Source organism: Danio rerio, chromosome 17 (genome assembly GCF_049306965.1).
Source record: "Danio rerio strain Tuebingen ecotype United States chromosome 17, GRCz12tu, whole genome shotgun sequence".
Lineage (NCBI taxonomy): Eukaryota > Metazoa > Chordata > Actinopteri > Cypriniformes > Danionidae > Danio > Danio rerio.
The window spans coordinates 4,921,769-4,940,000 of record NC_133192.1 but is presented as its reverse complement, the minus strand read 5'-3'; the positions used below and the strand labels follow the sequence as shown (position 1 = coordinate 4,940,000).

Here is an 18,232-nt window from a genome sequence, read left to right as displayed (position 1 = left end):
TGTGCTCTAGTCTAGTTTTTAACAGCAGATGGTACTTTAGACTAGTTTAAACTGCAGATAGGCTAGTTTTAATAGCAGATAGGCTAGTTGTTAACAGCAGATTGTGTTCTAGGCTAGTTTTTTTCCAGCAGATAGGCTAGTTTTAATCAGCAGATGGTGCTCTAGGCTAGTTTTAAACAGCAGTTGGGCTAGTTTTAATAAGCAGATGGTACTATAGGTTAGTTTTTACAGCAGATGGTGCTCTAGGCTAATTTTTAACAGCAGATAAGCTTTTTAATAGCAGATAGGCTAGTTTTTAACGCAGATGGTGTACTAGGCTAGTTTTAAACAGCAGTTGGGCTAGTTTTAATAAGCAGATGACACTATAGGTTAGTTTTAAACAGCAGATGGTGCTCTAGGCTAATTTTTAACAGCAGATGGTGCTCTAGTCTAGTTTTTAACAGCAGATGGTGCTCTAGACTAGTTTTAAACAGCAGATAAGCTTTTTAATAGCAGATAGGCTAGTTTTTAACGCAGATGGTGTTCTAGGCTAGTTTTTAACAGCGGATGACACTCTAGGCTAGTTTTTGACAGCAGATAGGCTAGTTTTTAAAAGGAGATGGCACTCTAGGCTAGTTTTAACACTGGCTTAGCTAGTTTTTAACAGCAGATGACACTCTAGTTTTAACACCAAATTAGCTAGTTTTTTAACCTCAGATGGCACTCTAGGCTAGTTTTAACAGCAGATAGGCTAGTTTTTAACAGCAGATGGCACTCTAGGCTAGTTTTAACACCAGATTAGCTAGTTTTTAACAGCAGATAAGCTAGTTTTAACAGCAGATGGCACTCTAGGCTAGTTAACACCAGATTAGCTAGTTTTTAATAGCAGATGGCACTCTAGGCTAGTTTTAACAGCACATAAGCTAGTTTTTAACAGCAGATGGCACTCTAGGCTAGTTAACACCAGATTAGCTAGTTTTTAATAGCAGATGGCACTCTAGGCTAGTTTTAACACCAAATTAGCTAGTTTTAACAGCAGATGGCACTCTAGGCTAGTTTTAATAGCAGATAGGCTAGTTTTAACAGCAGATAGGCTCGTTTTTAACAGCAGATAGGCTAGTTTTTAACAGTGGATAGGCTAGTTTTTTAACAGCAGATGGCACTCTAGGCTAGTTTTTAACAGCAGATGGCACTCTAGGCTAGTTTTAACACCAAATTAGCTAGTTTTAACAGCAGATGGCACTCTAGGCTAGTTTTAATAGCAGATAGGCTAGTTTTAACAGCAGATAGGCTCGTTTTTAACAGCAGATAGGCTAGTTTTTAACAGTGGATAGGCTAGTTTTTTAACAGCAGATGGCACTCTAGGCTAGTTTTTAACAGCAGATGGCACTCTAGGCTAGTTTTTAACACCAGATAAGCTAATTTGTAACAGCAGACAATGCTCTAGGTTAGTTTTTAACAGCAGATGGTGCTCTAGGTAAGTTTTTAGCAGGAGACAGTGCCTAGTGCTATCTGCTGTTAAATATTAGCCTAGAGTGTCATCTGCTGTTAAAGATTAGCCTAGAGTGCCATCTGCTGTTAAAGATTTGCCTAGAGTAACATCTGCTGTTAAAGATTAGCCTAGAGTGCTATCTGCTGTTAAAGATTAGCCTAGTGCTATCTGCTGTTAAAGATTAGCCTAGAGTGCCATCTGCTGTTAAAGATTTGCCTAGAGTAACATTTGCTGTTAAAGATTAGCCTAGAGTGCTATCTGCTGTTAAAGATTAGCCTAGTGCTATCTGCTGTTAAAGATTTGCCTAGAGTGCCATCTGCTGTTAAAGATTTGCCTAGAGTGCTATCTGCTGTTAAAGATTAGCCTAGAGTGCTATCTGCTGTTAAAGATTAGCCTAGTGCTATCTGCTGTTAAAGATTTGCCTAGAGTGCCATCTGCTGTTAAAGATTTGCCTAGAGTGCCATCTGCTGTTAAAGATTTGCCTCGAGTAACATTTGCTGTTAAATATTAGCCTAGAGTGCCATCTACTGTTAAAGATTAGCCTAGAGTGCCATCTTCTCACAATCGATTCAAGAGAGCAAATACAGGTATTACAATTTGTCTTGGTCATTGGTGAATATACTGAAATCTAAAAATGCTGGATAATGTTCATCCAGCCAGTTGTTTTTGCTGAATAAAATACTTCGCTGATAATCATGTCTGGCTTTATTCTGAGAGAATAACTGTCTGGATGTACATTATCCATTGCTTATAGACTGCAGTTCCCCTTATAGTCACTGCATTTGCACACAAGACTACATTATGGACAAACAATTCATATTATTGGTTGAAATCTTATTTCAGGCTCAACAAAACCGGCAGCAAAGACTGAAGATCTGATCCACAGCGTCCTCACCGGTTAGTAACCAGTTGTGTTCATCTTTTGCTGAGCCCATTGACAGATGATTTAGCTTGTTTGTGGATGTAAAGGTCATTGTATTGTTTGTTTCTCAGAGATGGAGGCTCAGAGTGTGGAGGAGCTCAAACAGCAGAAGGGATTTGTGCGCGAACAGCGACGGCACTATAAAGAGATGAAGGACCTGGTGAAGAAACACCACAAGAAAACCACGGAGATGATCAAGGAGCACACGGCCAAATACAACGAGATCCAGCACGAGTATCTGCGCAAGCGCTCCGTCCTGCAGAAATCTGCCAAACGAGACGGTAAGAAGAGGTAGGTCGAGTCCAGTGATCCTCTATACAGTTCTACAGCTGGAAGAGATCCAGAGTTGAGCCTGTGTGTGTGTGTGTGTGTGTGTTTGTTTGTGTGTGTTTGTCTGTATATGCATTTGTTTGTGTGTTTGTGCATGTGTATCGGTGTGTCTGTGCATGTGTGTGTGCTTGTGTTTGTGTGTATGTTTGTATGTGTGTCTGTTTGCTTGTCTATGTGTGTGTGTTTGCATGCATGTGTGTGTTTATGTGCGTGTGTGTGTTTATGTGTGTGTGTGTGTGTTTGCTTGCATATGTGTGTTTTTGTTTGTATATGCATGTGCGTATGTGTGTGTCTGTATATGCAAATGTTTGTGCATGTGTATGTGTGTGCATGTGTTTGTGCATGTGTTTGTGTATATGTGTATGTGCACGTGTGTGTGTGTGTGTGCGTGTGTGTGTGTGTGTGTGTGTTTATGTGAATGTGTGTATGTGTGTGTGTGTGTGTGTGTGTGTGTGTGCGCATGCATATGGTTATGTGTGTGTGTGTTTGTATATGCATATGTTTGTGTGTGTGCATGTATTTTTTTGTGTTTGTTTGTGTATGTGTGTTCATGTGTATATGTGTGCATGTGTTTATGTGCGAATGTGTGTGCTTGCCTGCATGTGTATATGTGTGTATGCTTATATGTGTGTGCGCGTGTGTGTGTGTGCGTACTTGCGTTTATGTGTACGTGTGTCTGTTTGCATTTGTGTGTGTGTGTGTGTGTGTGTATGATTGTGCGTTTGTGTGTATTTGTGCATGCTTGTTTGTGTGACTGTGCATGTCCGTGCGTGTGTTTGTATGTGTGTGTGTGTGTGTGTGTGTGTGTGTGTGTACATGAATGTGTGTATGTGCATGTGTATATGTGTGGATATGCATGTGTGTGTGTGTTTGTTTTTGTGTGCGTTTGTGTTCATGCATGTGTGTGTTTTTGTGCGCGTGTGTCTGCAGGTGTCTGTCCTCCAGTCCTGAGCACGGGCCGTCGTTCTTCGAGCAGGAGCTTCTTCATCTGGATCAGGACAGCGCACAGAAGCTAGCGGAGCTGAAGGAGCAGCAGCAACAGCAGCTCCTCAACCTGCGACAGGAGCAGTACTACAGCGAGAAATACCTCAAGAAAGAGCACATCAAACAGGTCTCACACACACACAGAATACTGAATCAAACACTCTTACACACACACACACACACATTTAAAAAGGTTGTCCACTGCGATATCATATTTAAAACTTTAGTTGAGGTGTAATGTAGCTGTGTGAACATAAACAACATCTCTGAATGTAAGATGCTCAGAGCTCAATGAGGAGACCCTGGCTTTTACAGAGTTAGCTTAGCGAAGCCTCCAGCAAACGAAGTTTGGGGACTAAAAAAAACAAAAAAACATCTGGCCTAGTGAGATCACAAGGGCTTCTGGTCATGTAAGTTCACCTCGCGCACACACCCTGTGCAGCAAAGGGGCCAGAGGTGCTGTAATATTATAGCAGCAAAAGCTAAAATGGCGATCAAATGCTGCTGTTTCCACTGAGCTTCTTCTATTTCTGAATTTGGGCTTCCAAAGGACACAACACAAAGAGAGAAGACATCACAGTTTAATTTTAATTATGTTGCAGGGAATTATAATAAAGATATAGCTCTAGCATTTAACAAAGGAGAACTTTCAGAGTCTCTCTCAGTTCAGTGCTGGATTTGGCTAAAACTCCTCCAACCGATGAAGCTATGGACTGTGAGCCACAACCTGTAAGTGTTTTTATTTGTTAAAATGGATCTATTACATGCACAGTTTCTAGCAGAATGTTTTAGCGAGGATGTAAACAAGTTTAGCTACAAATTTAAATTTTGTCAGTCAAACCGCTGTAAACACCCCTAGTCCTCAGCAGCGTGTGCAGTGTCTCTCTGTGCATGTCTTTCTATGCGGCTGCTTTTTGTGCATTCTACACCAGGCTTACTTTGTGCTTGAACACCTCTGAAATCTGGTCCACCACCTCATTTTACAGATAACCCTCCTCAACTGCCCTTCCTCCCCCATCCACTGTTCACTTTCACTTTCTTCCGCAACTCCCCAACCCTCTTCACTTTTTTCCGCTAATCCCCAACCCTCTTCACTTTCTTCTGCACCTCCACAACCCTTTTCACTTTTTTTTCTAGACTCCCCAACCTTCTTCACTTTCTTTCGCTACTCCCCAACCCTCTACACTTTCTTCTGCAACTCCCCAACTCTCTTCACTTTCTTCTGCAACTCCCCAACCCTCTACACTTTCTTCTGCAACTCCCCAACTCTCTTCACTTTCTTCTGCAACTCCCCAACTCTCTTCACTTTCTTCTACAACTCCCCAACCCTCTTCACTTTCTTCTACAACTCCCCAACCCTCTTCACTTTCTTTTGCTACTCCCCAACTCTCTTCACTTTCTTCTGCAACTCCCCAACCCTTTTCACTTTCTTTCGCAACTCCCCAACCCTCTTCACTTTCTTCTGCAACTCCCCAACCCTCTTCATTTTCTTCTACAACTCCCCAACCCTCTTCATTTTCTTCTACAACTCCCCAACCCTCTTCATTTTCTTCTACAACTCCCCAACCCTCTTCACTTTCTTTCGCAACTCCCCAACCCTCTTCACTTTCTTCTGCAACTCCCCAACCCTCTTCACTTTCTTCTACAACTCCCCAACCCTCTTCACTTTCTTCTGCAACTCCCCAACCCTCTTCACTTTCTTCTGCAACTCCCCAACCCTCTTCATTTTCTTCTACAACTCCCCAACCCTCTTCATTTTCTTCTACAACTCCCCAACCCTCTTCATTTTCTTCTACAACTCCCCAACCCTCTTCACTTTCTTTCGCAACTCCCCAACCCTCTTCACTTTCTTCTGCAACTCCCCAACCCTCTTCATTTTCTTCTACAACTCCGCAACCCTCTTCACTTTCTTCTGCAACTCCCCAACCCTCTTCATTTTCTTCTACAACTCCCCAACCCTCTTCACTTTCTTCTACAACTCCCCAACCCTCTTCACTTTCTTCTACAACTCCCCAACCCTCTTCACTTTCTTCTACAACTCCCCAACCCTCTACACTTTCTTCTGCAACTCCCCAACCCTCTACACTTTCTTTCACGAATCCCCAACCCTCTACACTTTCTTCAGCGACTCCCCAACCCTCTTCACTTTGTTCCGTGACTCCAGGCGGTGTGCCTAGTGTGCTCTTTTTTTCTTTCTGATTCAGGCAGCTAATTCTGCCAACAGATGCTCTGACTGGACTGTTTGCACAGCGCAAAAGCGTGCTTGTAGGGGCGTGACGTGAAGCTAATCCTTGAATCCCAGCACATTTTGTTAGCTGACCAATCAGAACCTCTTGAGCACAGGCTTTTCAGAGGAACTAGGAAATATGATTTTTATGTTATCGAAGTAGCTGTATATTATTAAAGATATATGAAAAAATAACCTGATTTTTCTACAAGTGAAGCATGAGCACACATTGCTTTGCATCTTATAAACACAAGCAAACCTTGACAATACACAGTGGACCACCCATTTAAAATTGTATATTAAAACACAAAAGCAATAAATAACATTAATTAATTCATTCATTTTCCTTCGCCTTAGTCACTAATTCAACAGTCTCTACAGCGGAATGAACCGGCAACTATTCCGGGATATTTTTTACATAGTGGATGCCCTTCCAGCTGCAACCCAGTATTGGGAAACATCCATAATCATTCTAACACACACACACTCTCTCTGGCCAATTTAGTTTATTCAATTCACCCATAGCACATGTGTTTGGACTGTGGGGGAAACAGGAGCACCTTAAGGAAACCTAAAGAGAGCAAGGGATTTTGAAATGTTGCGAGCCCATCAAAATGACTTGTTTGATGACTGGATAAAAATGGTGTGTGTTTGTGGAATTGTGCAGGTGATCGAGAAGCTGACGTGCATCGCGGAGGAGAGTCAGAGTGGTCAGATGAAGAAGATCAAGGAGCTCTGCGAGAAGTCAGTCTATCAGAAATATAACACACACACACACACACACACACTAGATTACACCTACAACACACACTTATTCAATAACTGATAACTCACACTCGTCTGTACTCACAGAGAGAAGAAGGAGCTAAAGAAGAAGATGGACAAGAAGAGGCAAGAGAAGATCAGCGAAGCCAAGTCAAAAGAGAAACACCTGACAGAGGAGTACGAGCATATACACACACATAAATAAATATACGCACACTTGCATACACATGTATAGACATACAGTACACATGTACATATAAACACACACACAGACACACACACACACACACACAAATTCCCCACAAGGTCCAAATTGACAGTTTAGCAATTTACCAAAATAAATATACATATACATATACACATACTCACACATGCATACTCACAAGTTCACTACAAGGTGAAAAGTACTGGTATTGTTTTACTTGTGGGGACTTATTTGATCCCCTCAGCCTAAAGGCTAATTTTTATTTCTGCCTCAAGTGCAAGCATATGCTCTGGCGCAATCTACGCATGGTCACATAGCCCTCGCCGTGGCTGTCGGCAACTCTGACACGCAACTCTCAAAAAAACGTAACTACACGTTGCAATGCCGCAAGCTCTGTGATTGGTCGGCTTGGTAGCTCTGACGGTGGAGCGAGGATGGAGTCCTGTGAAGGAGCTCTAGATGATTATGTCTGATGATTAAAGTGGTTGCACGTCTGCCGGTTTCTGCCTCAAAATGAACGAGTTTGAGCCACTTGTATATTAAGGTAGCGTTCAGAAAAAACAAAACACCAACGAAGAAACTCGACACAGAGGAACACAAACACCTACTGTCAGCTAGCATTTCTGAAGTGTTGTTGCAGATCAACACCAACAGCGTGCAGAAGTATAACCCCCGAGTCACACGGGGCTTTAGCGTCAATGCTTGACAGAGGGCATGTCTGAAGTTGGGGCTGACGCGATCGTCATTGCAGCATCAGCCAATGAAATTAGTCAGCAATCGGCTACTGTCTGAGCTGGTGTATTTGCATGCAGTGATCTGATTGGCTGACGCTTCCGTCGGCTGCAACCTCTGCAGCAAGCAACGCCAATGAAGCGGCGCTGACAAATCCACAATGCAGTTTGGCAACACCTGACGCCACCCATTTAAAGTGAAGTGTTGACGCTGAGGCCCCGTGTGAATGGGCCATAATTGCACAGCAACGTGCAGGGCATGCGCAGTGGGTCACGCTGATCATTCGACCAGAAGTATAAACCAGGCTTAAGAAATACACACACACATAAATAAATAAGCATTATATACACATATATAAACATACACACACAAACATACACATATGCACAAACATATATATACACATACACACATGCATACACACATATACACTCACACCTACACACACCAGAAAACATCACTACAAGGTCAAAATTTACTGGTATTGTTACACTTGTGGGGACGTTTGGTCCCCTCAGCGTAAAGCCGCCTTTCCACTGCACACAACATTTGGACACGACTGTCGGAATACGCCCCCTTGTGGCAGTCGCACAGTATTTTCAGTGTTGTCGTGCACCATGGGAGAGAAGCTGATTCTCAGTGTCCGAAGTAAAGGAGTGCAAAAGCAAGAGCTTTTAGTCTCCGTGCATTTACATGGTTTAATGAAGGAATGAATACTAGAAACTCATAGACCGCTACAAATATTGGAGGGAATATGGAGACAAGATTAAAATATATATTTTTATTACTTTCTTACTTACATTTAAGAACAGAAAGTTTTTTTTTTTTTTAATATAGACTTTTTATAATTCAAACTCCTATTTCTCATCTCGCACACACGGACATGCTTGTACAAGACTGGATAACATCATATCCGGTCGGCAGGTCACATACGGTCTAGTTCAAATATTTCAACGGATCCGCAGCTCAATTCAGATCTGAATTTTCTGCATACGGAGATGATCGGAACTCGCAGCTCCCGGACTGCTCTCCATTGGAAATTAATAACATACAGTCTGTCGCTGGTCGTTTGTCGTGTGCAGTGGAAAGGAAGCTTAAGGAACGCACACGCACACACACACACACACACATTTTCTTGAGGAGAATATAAAAAGTACATTTTTTAACTAATTGAAATTGAAATATATTTATATTCTAATCAAAATTTAAATTATAATCAATGAATTATTTTTTTATACATCTTTATATAAAATATGATTGAAATAAATAGAAAAAATAATTTAAATTTAAATTTATGAAATTAATATGCTAATAAAAAATACACAAATGCAGTAATATTGTAATACATATAAAAAACATGTAACTAAAGGTTATATATATATATATATATATATATATATATATATATATATATATATATATATAATATTTTAAATTCATATTCAAAATGTGAAATATTGAAAATTTATAAATAATATTAAATATAAATAATTATATAACGTAGTTTTCTGTCTTTAAATTCTTTAAAAAAATAACTAATTAAATTAATGATTTTTTTTTTCATTCATATATTTGCAGGTTTAATTAAAGTGATTCTCTGAATGGAATCATTAAATGAGCAGGGAGGCTGTAAATCAGTGAGCCTCCTGATGCTCATTTACTACAGAATGACCATGAATGTCTTTGAAGAGACAATAATGATTATTTTCAGATTATGTTCATGATTGTTCTGGGAGTCATTAAAGGACGGTGATGGAGAGGGTTTAATGACTCTGCTCAAAGTGTCCTCTAGAGGGCAATAAAACACTGTGAACTCTGTGTGTGTTTCAGAGAGAAGCTGGAGATCAACAGGTCGTATGTAAATGAGGTGGTCCAGCACATCAAGAGGGTAAAAACACACTCATCATCATCACTGACATACTAGTTCTCTCAAACCTGTGAATTTTCTCACTTTCTTCAATCCTGTTTGCATTTCTTTTATCTGTTAAACACAACAGAAGATATTTTAAAGAAAGCTGAAAACATGTAACCACTGACTTTCACAATATTTGTTAACAGGGTTTAAATATATATATATATATATATATATATATATATATATATATATATATATATATATATATATATATATATATATATATATATATATATATATATATATATATATATATATTTAGAACCTGTAACCACTGACGTTTTTTTTTTTCTTTAACCAGTTAAACTCTGCTGATATTTTGGGAATTTGCCTACCCAAATTTAAAAGCTTCCCAAATCCACATGCAGAGGTGGTATCATTGTAAAGAAAACCCTTTGAATTTCCATAAAACACTAATAAAAGTGTTTAAAATATCTGTATATGTTGTCTGTGATATAGTAAACACCTAAAAAAGTGGCAGTTTTTGTATTTTTTTTATAAACTCAAATTTGAAAGTGTACCTTTTAGGTTCTGTGTGGTCTAGGGTGCTGTAATTAATTTTGGTGGTTCCTGCACATGTCTGTAATCATAGGAAAATGATAAAAATGTCTCTACCATAATCTATGCAAAAGTTATTGTATTCCAACTGATGAGAGGTGCTGTACAAGCCACAGGGAGCGATCATTGTGTTCATATTTCACTATTCTTTTGTTTGATCAAACATAATTCACTGTGTTTGGAGCACGTCAGACATATAAATGGATTACTTATGCACATCACCTCAAAAACAAAGGAGAAATGGCCCTGAAGCACACAGCATAAGGTAAGAGATGACAGCTGTCTGTGCTATCTGGGGCTGCTTATTGATCATAAATGTATTGTTTTCACTTCTGCGTCATGGAAACACCGCGATTCATTCAACAGCTGTTTGATATGTGAATATAATTCAGTAAAAAAAATGCTAGAGCCGTATGAGCACCGGCAAGAGCTTTCATTTGAGCTATAACTTGTACATGTATCAAATATGAACCATATGAAAATGAACCAATGTAAAATACCCAGCTGGAGTATCCAAAATACTGTGTATTTAAGTGTAAATAACTTTTGTACAGTAGGATAAAAAACAAAGTGATGCATATGTGCATAAAATATAGATTCTACACTTTCAAACAAAACCACTTAAGGGGGTCTGGTGCAATGCTAGCCCTTTAAATCTTAAAGCGAATGTCGATGACAGCCCAGACTCGATACCGGTTGGGCAGAGTTTAACTGGTTAAGTCAAGTTTTGACAGTTTTAGCAAATCAAGTTCATCTAAGTAAAACATGATTAATAGCTTTGGATTTCACATAAGAAAACATGCCATACAGTAAACCCTAATAAGTTCTGTCTTTCTTTCTCTCCAGCTCGAAGACGCTCAAACTAAAAGACACGAGAAGCTGCTGGAAACTCATAAGAACATTCTACAGCAGATATTAGACGAGAAACCCAAGGTAAGAGCTCACTGTGCACAATATTACACAGGACAAAACATTTATTATAATATACTTATAATTATTCATTCATTCATTTTCTTTTCAGCTTAGTTACTTTATTAATCCGGGGTTGGCCACAGCGTAATGAACCGACTACTTATCCAGCATGTTTTTACGCAGCGGATGCCCTTCCAGCTGCAACCCATCACTGGGAAACATCCACACACACATTCACACACATACACTACGGACAATTTTAGCCTACCCAATTCACCTGTACCACATGTCTTTGGACTGTGGGGGAAACCGGAGCACCCCGAGGAAACCCACACAAACACAGGGAGAACAAGCAAACTCCACACAGAAATGCCAACTGACCCAGCCGTAGCTCAAACCAGCGACCTTCTTGCTGTGAGGCGACAGCACTATCTACTGCGCCACCAAGTGGCCATATTTATAATTATAAATATATATATTTTTTCTATTATTATTATTATTAATAATAATGGGTGACGCTGTGGCGCAGTAGGTAGTGCTGTCGCCTCACAGCAAGAAGGTCGCTGGTTCGAGGCTTGGCTCAGTTGGCATTTCTGTATGAAGTTTGCATGTTCTCTCTGCGTTGGCGTGGGTTTCCTCCAGGTGCTCTGGTTACCCAGCAGTCCAAACACATGCGTTACAGGTGAATTGGTTAGGCTAAATTGTCTGTAGTGTATGAGTATGTATGGATGTTTCCCAGAGATGGGTTGCAGCTGGAAGGTCATCCGCTGCGTAAAACATATGCTGGATAAGTTGGCGGTTCATTCCGCTGTGGCGACCTCGGATTAATAAAGGGACTAACCCAAAAAGAAAATGAATGAATGAATTAATTAATTAATTATTAATTATCATTATTATTGTTACATCCCTGTTCACTGAAACATTACAGTCTGAGAGTGATGATCAGTACAGTAAATATATATCGTAAACGCATCCCCTGATCTTCTGCGTCTGTTCTTCACATTGTTTTATGTCAAAGAATTTAATTACTTTAAACTTTACATCTGTAAATCCAGACCCTTTTAAATAACAGTCGGAAAGTGTGCTTTTTGCCCTTGATGGTGTGCGTTTATTGGATATGTTTGTCTGTGATCTGCAGCTGCATTAGTCAATATTGATCTGTGTTAGTCAATAGAGTCACATCGCAGCACATCCAGTCTCTTCTGTGCTTAAACTCTCATTCACCCTGATCAGCATGACAGATATGATGCCTGATGCACTTTTACAGGCCATTTCATAGTTTTTAATCACTTTAGTCAAGGGCACCAAATTTATTTTAATATATTCATAAATTATATATATATATATATATATATATATATATATATATATATATATATATATATATATATATATATATATATATATATATATATATATTGTTATACATATGTTATACATATATTTATTTTTCATAGAGCAAATAACAAATAATAGTCTGTTAATAATGTTAGTCAAAGGTTTTTTCACCAGTTTTATGTCAATGTGCTCTGATGGTCAGCTTTGGGTCAGTTCATATTCACTAATAATCAGCTTTAGGATATGTTTATTTTAATGTGCAGTTTTGGGTCATTTTTTTATTAATATGCTTTATTTGGCAGTTTTTGGGTTAGTTTTTTGTTAATGTGCAATTTTGGGTCATTTTTATGTAATGTTTACCAATAGTTTTATGTTAACATGCTCTGATGGTCAGTTATGGTTCAGATTTCTGTTAATGTGTAATTTTGGGTCAGCTTTATGTTAATGTATAGTTTTGGGTAAGTTTTATGTCAATATGCTTTATTGGTCAGTTTTGGGTCAGTGCTATGTTAATGTGAACTAATTGTCAGCTTTGGGTCAGTTTTATGTTAAGGTGCTCTGGTCAGTTTTGGGTCAGTGTTATGTTAATGTTTACTAATAGTCAGTTTTAGGGTAATGTGCTCTGATGGTCAGTTTTGGATCAGTTTTAGGTTAATGTGCTCTGATGGTCAGTTTTGGATCAGTTTTAGGGTAATGTGCTCTGATGGTCAGTTTTGGGTCAGTGTTATGTTAATGTTTACTAATAGTCAGTTTTAGGGTAATGTGCTCTGATGGTCAGTTTTGGGTCAGTGTTATGTTAATGTTTGCTTATAGTCAGTTTTATGTTAACATGCTCTGATGGTGTTGTAAATGAGGGCGATGCCAACCTTCTTGTGCACCACCAGAGGGAACCATCGCCAGAATTCTGATTCGACTCACGGACTCAAAATCCCATAAGCCCTGCTACCTGGCACTGATTACGGTCCAGGTGCAACTCATCAGCTCTCGTGTATATATACCACACTCACGCTCCGGTTCGTTGCGAAGTCTTGATTTGCCTGGCTGTCATTTCTGAGCGTTCCATACTCCCTGCTTCGGACTGATCTGTGTTTCTGACCCTGTGCTTGTTCTACGATTACGAAAGACATCTGCCTGCCCCTGATCTCCAGCCTGTTATTCTGACCAGTAAGATATCTGCCTGCCTTTGAACTTTTGCCTGTCCCACGTTCTGTCTCCTGGATTGCCCCTTTGTGTTTGTTTGTATGTGTGCTCTTAATAAAGCTTGCAAATGGATTCAATGCCTTCTGACTCATCACAACAGAAGACTTCGCCACTACAGAATCCAGCAGCTTTAGCACAAGTCTCGACTGAACTTTCCGCTCAAGCCACTCAGTTAGCCACCCATCATCAACAACTCACCCATCTAACTTCTCTCACGGAGGAACTGGTGAGAGCTATGCAGCAACTCCGTCATCCGAATCCTGCAGTTACCCCGCCTGCTACCATGACAGCTTCTCAACCAACGCATGTCTCCAATGCTCCGGCTACCGTAAGTCCCCGATTAGCTTTTCCTGAAAAGTTTGATGGGTCACCTTCTCGCTGCAAAGGCTTCTTATTGCAATGCAAACTATTTGTTAACCAACAACCTGCATTATATCCCACTGATTCTAGTCGGGTGGCTTTTGTATGCAACCTGTTAACGGGGAAAGCGCTGGAATGGGCTACAGCGATATGGAAGGAGGAGGAATGTAACTATCCCACATTTGAAACTTTTCTCAAGCAATTTCGGGAAGTGTTCGAGCACCCAGCAGATGGGAGAAGCCCCGGTGAGCAGTTACTTTCTCTTACACAGGGGCGTAACACAGCTGCAGAATACGCCCTGTCATTTCGCACTCTCGCCGCTCAAACTAACTGGGTTGAGGATACACTGAAGACACTATTCAGACGGGGTCTGAATACCAATCTACAATCTGAATTGGCTTGCCGTGACGAAGGAAAGAAGTTGAACGAACTCATTGAACTTACCATCCGTCTTGATCATCTGATTCGCAGCCGTAGAAATCCTCGCACACAGCTCCATGTTTCAAGTGACACGCCCCCTGATGAACCCATGCAACTGGGTTTCACCCGTCTCACCCATGAAGAAAGAATGCATCGATTGCAAAATCATCTATGCCTGTACTGCGGTCAATCAGGGCACAGGAAATCCACCTGCAGCGTACGACCTCAGACACCAGTTCAATCGGTGAGTCCTTCCCATGTTCCTGCACTTTTCAGTGTACTGATTCCTGTGATTATTAAATTTGATAAAAGAATGATTAATACTACGGCTCTTGTCGACTCTGGATCTGCCGGAAACTTTATATCTAAGAAATTTGCTTTATGTCACGAACTATCTCTCAGCTCATATGATTCCTGTCTTGCAGTGGAAGCACTAGACGGTCGTCCTGTGGGTGAAGGACGCATCCGTATGATTACGAATAAGCTACAGTTACAAGTTGGTGTTCTACACATTGAAGAAATGCAATTCTACATTATTGATTCAGTTAATCATCCACTGGTGTTGGGACTGCCCTGGTTAAGGCGACATGATCCTCATATCTCCTGGAGGGACGGACAGATATTGCAGTGGAGTGAGTCATGCATGAAACAGTGCATCCAGCCCATTCACAAAATTCCATTACGAACCACCAATGTGTTACCTGAACTCGTTGATGAACTAATCCCCATTGAGTACCATGACTTACATGAAGCTTTTAGCAAACAAAAGGCTACTCAACTTCCCCCACATCGATCAAGTGATTGTGCTATTGAGTTAATTCCAGGTTCAAGTCCTCCAACGGGTCGAATATTCCCTCTGTCACAACCTGAGCACAAGGCAATGTCTGAATACATCGACGAGGAATTGGCCAAGGGTTTCATCCGACCTTCTACATCTCCTGCTTCAGCTGGATTCTTCTTTGTAAAGAAGAAAGATGGCAGTTTATGTCCCTGTATTGATTGCCGAGGGCTCAATGAAATCACCGTAAAATTCCGCTATCCATTACCCCTCGTACCTCCTGCCCTGGAACAATTAAGAAAGGCTAGATATTATACCAAGCTTGATCTTCGCAGTGCATATAACCTTGTCAGAATCCGTGCTGGTGACGAGTGGAAGACCGCGTTTTCCACCACTAGGGGGCACTATGAGTACACGGTAATGCCCTTCGGCCTGTCAAACTGTCCATCCGTGTTCCAATCTTTTATGAACGATGTCTTTCGGGATATGCTGGATCGCTGGGTCATCATTTACATCGACGACATCCTCATATATTCAAACACGATGAAGGAACATGTTGAACATGTACGTATGGTGTTGCAACGCATGATTCAACATCGTCTGTACGCCAAAATAGAGAAGTGTGAATTTCACCAGACACAGATCGCCTTTTTGGGATACGTCATCAGTGCAGAAGGGATTACCATGGATGATACGAAGGTACAGGCAGTTCAACGATGGCCGTTACCCCAGAATCTCAAGGAGTTGCAGCGATTTCTAGGTTTTGCCAACTTCTATAGACGGTTTATCAGAGGCTTTAGTTCAATAGCCGCACCATTAACAGCCATGACCAAACGAAATTCCCACAAACTATCCTGGTCCTCTGAAGCACGCCAAGCATTTAGCGATCTGAAGACTCAATTCACCACAGCTCCTATTCTCCGTCATCCCAACCCAGACCTACCTTTCATTGTGGAAGTGGATGCATCCAACACAGGAGTCGGTGCTGTGTTATCTCAACGTCAGGGTCAACCATCCAAAATGTATCCATGTGCCTTCTTCTCCCGTAAATTGACCAGCGCAGAACGAAACTATGATGTGGGAAATCGCGAATTACTGGCAATGAAATTAGCCCTGGAAGAATGGAGACACTGGCTGGAGGGGGCTAGTCAGCAATTCACCATATTAACTGACCACAAAAATCTGGAATATCTTCGCTCAGCCAAACGTCTAAATCCCAGACAAGCTCGTTGGGCTTTGTTCTTCACCAGATTCGACTTCATTGTCACCTATAGACCAGGGAGTAAAAACAGTAAGGCAGATGCACTATCCAGGCTATCAGAGGATAAAACCCCAATTAGTGATGAAACCATTATTCCTACGAACTTACTAGTGGCTCCAGTACAGTGGGACATACTTACCGAGATCCAAGAGGCCAACCGAGAAAACAACCCTCCAGTAGACTGTCCGAATCACTTGATTTTTGTACCCAATAACATACGTACCAGATTACTGACCCATATTCATGACACTCCCAGTTCGGGGCATCCAGGCATCACTGCAACTTTGGAGTTAGTCAAAGCCCGTTTCTGGTGGCCGTCCCTCACGAAGGATGTAATTAATTATGTTCAGAAATGTAAAATTTGCCAAAGCACGAAGGCATCTCACCAAACCCCTGCTGGCCTGTTACAACCGCTACCGGTTCCGCAACGGCCCTGGTCCCATATAGCGGTGGACTTCATTACGGATCTCCCTGTTTCCCAGAACAACACAGTCATTCTCACGGTGGTTGATCGTTTCTCCAAGGCTTGTCGCCTAATACCGTTGCCCAAATTGCCCTCTGCCTTTGAAACCGCAGAAGCCCTGTGCAATCATGTATTTCGAATGTTTGGCTTACCTGATGATATCGTCTCAGACAGGGGATCCCAATTCACTTCCCGGGTATGGTCCGCTCTCTGTAAAAATCTAAATATTAATGTTAGTCTCACCTCAGGGTACCATCCTCAATCCAACGGCCAAACTGAACGTATGAATCAAGAAGTCATTCGATTTCTACGTTCCTACTGTCATCAGCAACAGCACGACTGGAGTCGCTATCTGATGTGGGCAGAATATGCACAAAATTCATTAATAAAGCCAGCCACGGGTATTACGCCATTCAAATGTATTCTTGGCTACCAACCACCTCTGTTTCCATGGTCCGGAGAACCCACTGAGTTACCTGCTGTCACGGATTGGCTGCAGCGGAGTGAGGATGTCTGGAACCAGGCTCACAGACATCTCATGAGGGCAGTCAGGAGGAGAGAGATTCAGGCGAACCGTCACCGACGCCAGGGACCCACGTATCAACCGGGGCAGTGGGTGTGGTTGTCGACACGAGACCTTCGTCTGAGATTGCCCTGCCGCAAACTCAGTCCCAGGTATGTAGGGCCATTCAAAATTGTACGCCAGATTACTCCAGTGTCTTTTCGCTTAGCCTTGCCTAATCATTATCGTATTTCTCCTACTTTCCACATGTCATTACTCAAACCCGCTGGTGGTCCACGAGAGGAGGCGGTTGAGGAGGAATCGGAAACCAGGACCCCTCCACCTGTCATGATCGAGGGCGAGGAAGCTTACCTTGTTCGAGAAGTGCTGGACTCTCGACGTCGGGGTGGCACCCTCCAATATCTGGTGGACTGGGAAGGGTACGGTCCAGAGGAACGGTCCTGGGTGAATGCTAGAGATATTCTAGACCCAACTCTCACGGAAGAGTTTCATCAAAGGTTCCCAGAGAAACCAGCCCCCCGACAGCGCGGTAGACCCCGGCGTCAGGTGCCTTCTCGCTTCAGGAGCCGCTCGCAGGAGGGGGGTTCTGTTGTAAATGAGGGCGATGCCAACCCTCTTGTGCACCACCAGAGGGAACCATCGCCAGAATTCTGATTCGACTCACGGACTCAAAATCCCATAAGCCCTGCTACCTGGCACTGATTACGGTCCAGGTGCAACTCATCAGCTCTCGTGTATATATACCACACTCACGCTCCGGTTCGTTGCGAAGTCTTGATTTGCCTGGCTGTCATTTCTGAGCGTTCCATACTCCCTGCTTCGGACTGATCTGTGTTTCTGACCCTGTGCTTGTTCTACGATTACGAAA

General features: G+C 41.6%; 1 protein-coding gene across 2 annotated transcripts in view; it reads left to right on the top strand.

Moving 5' to 3' along the window:
- plcb1 (phospholipase C beta 1) overlaps positions 1-18,232 on the top strand; it is a 174,358-nt gene that overhangs the window by 153,628 nt on the left and 2,498 nt on the right. The window contains exons 25-31 of one of the 2 annotated variants that reach the window (XM_073928037.1): positions 2,315-2,368; positions 2,465-2,684; positions 3,654-3,834; positions 6,602-6,678; positions 6,787-6,876; positions 9,467-9,524; positions 10,956-11,042. In XM_073928037.1, the coding sequence (XP_073784138.1) occupies positions 2,315-2,368; positions 2,465-2,684; positions 3,654-3,834; positions 6,602-6,678; positions 6,787-6,876; positions 9,467-9,524; positions 10,956-11,042 (767 nt within the window). Of the gene's footprint in view, positions 1-2,314; positions 2,369-2,464; positions 2,685-3,653; positions 3,835-6,601; positions 6,679-6,786; positions 6,877-9,466; positions 9,525-10,955; positions 11,043-18,232 lie in introns of those variants that run through there. The other variant, XR_012393186.1, reaches the window with a different exon arrangement.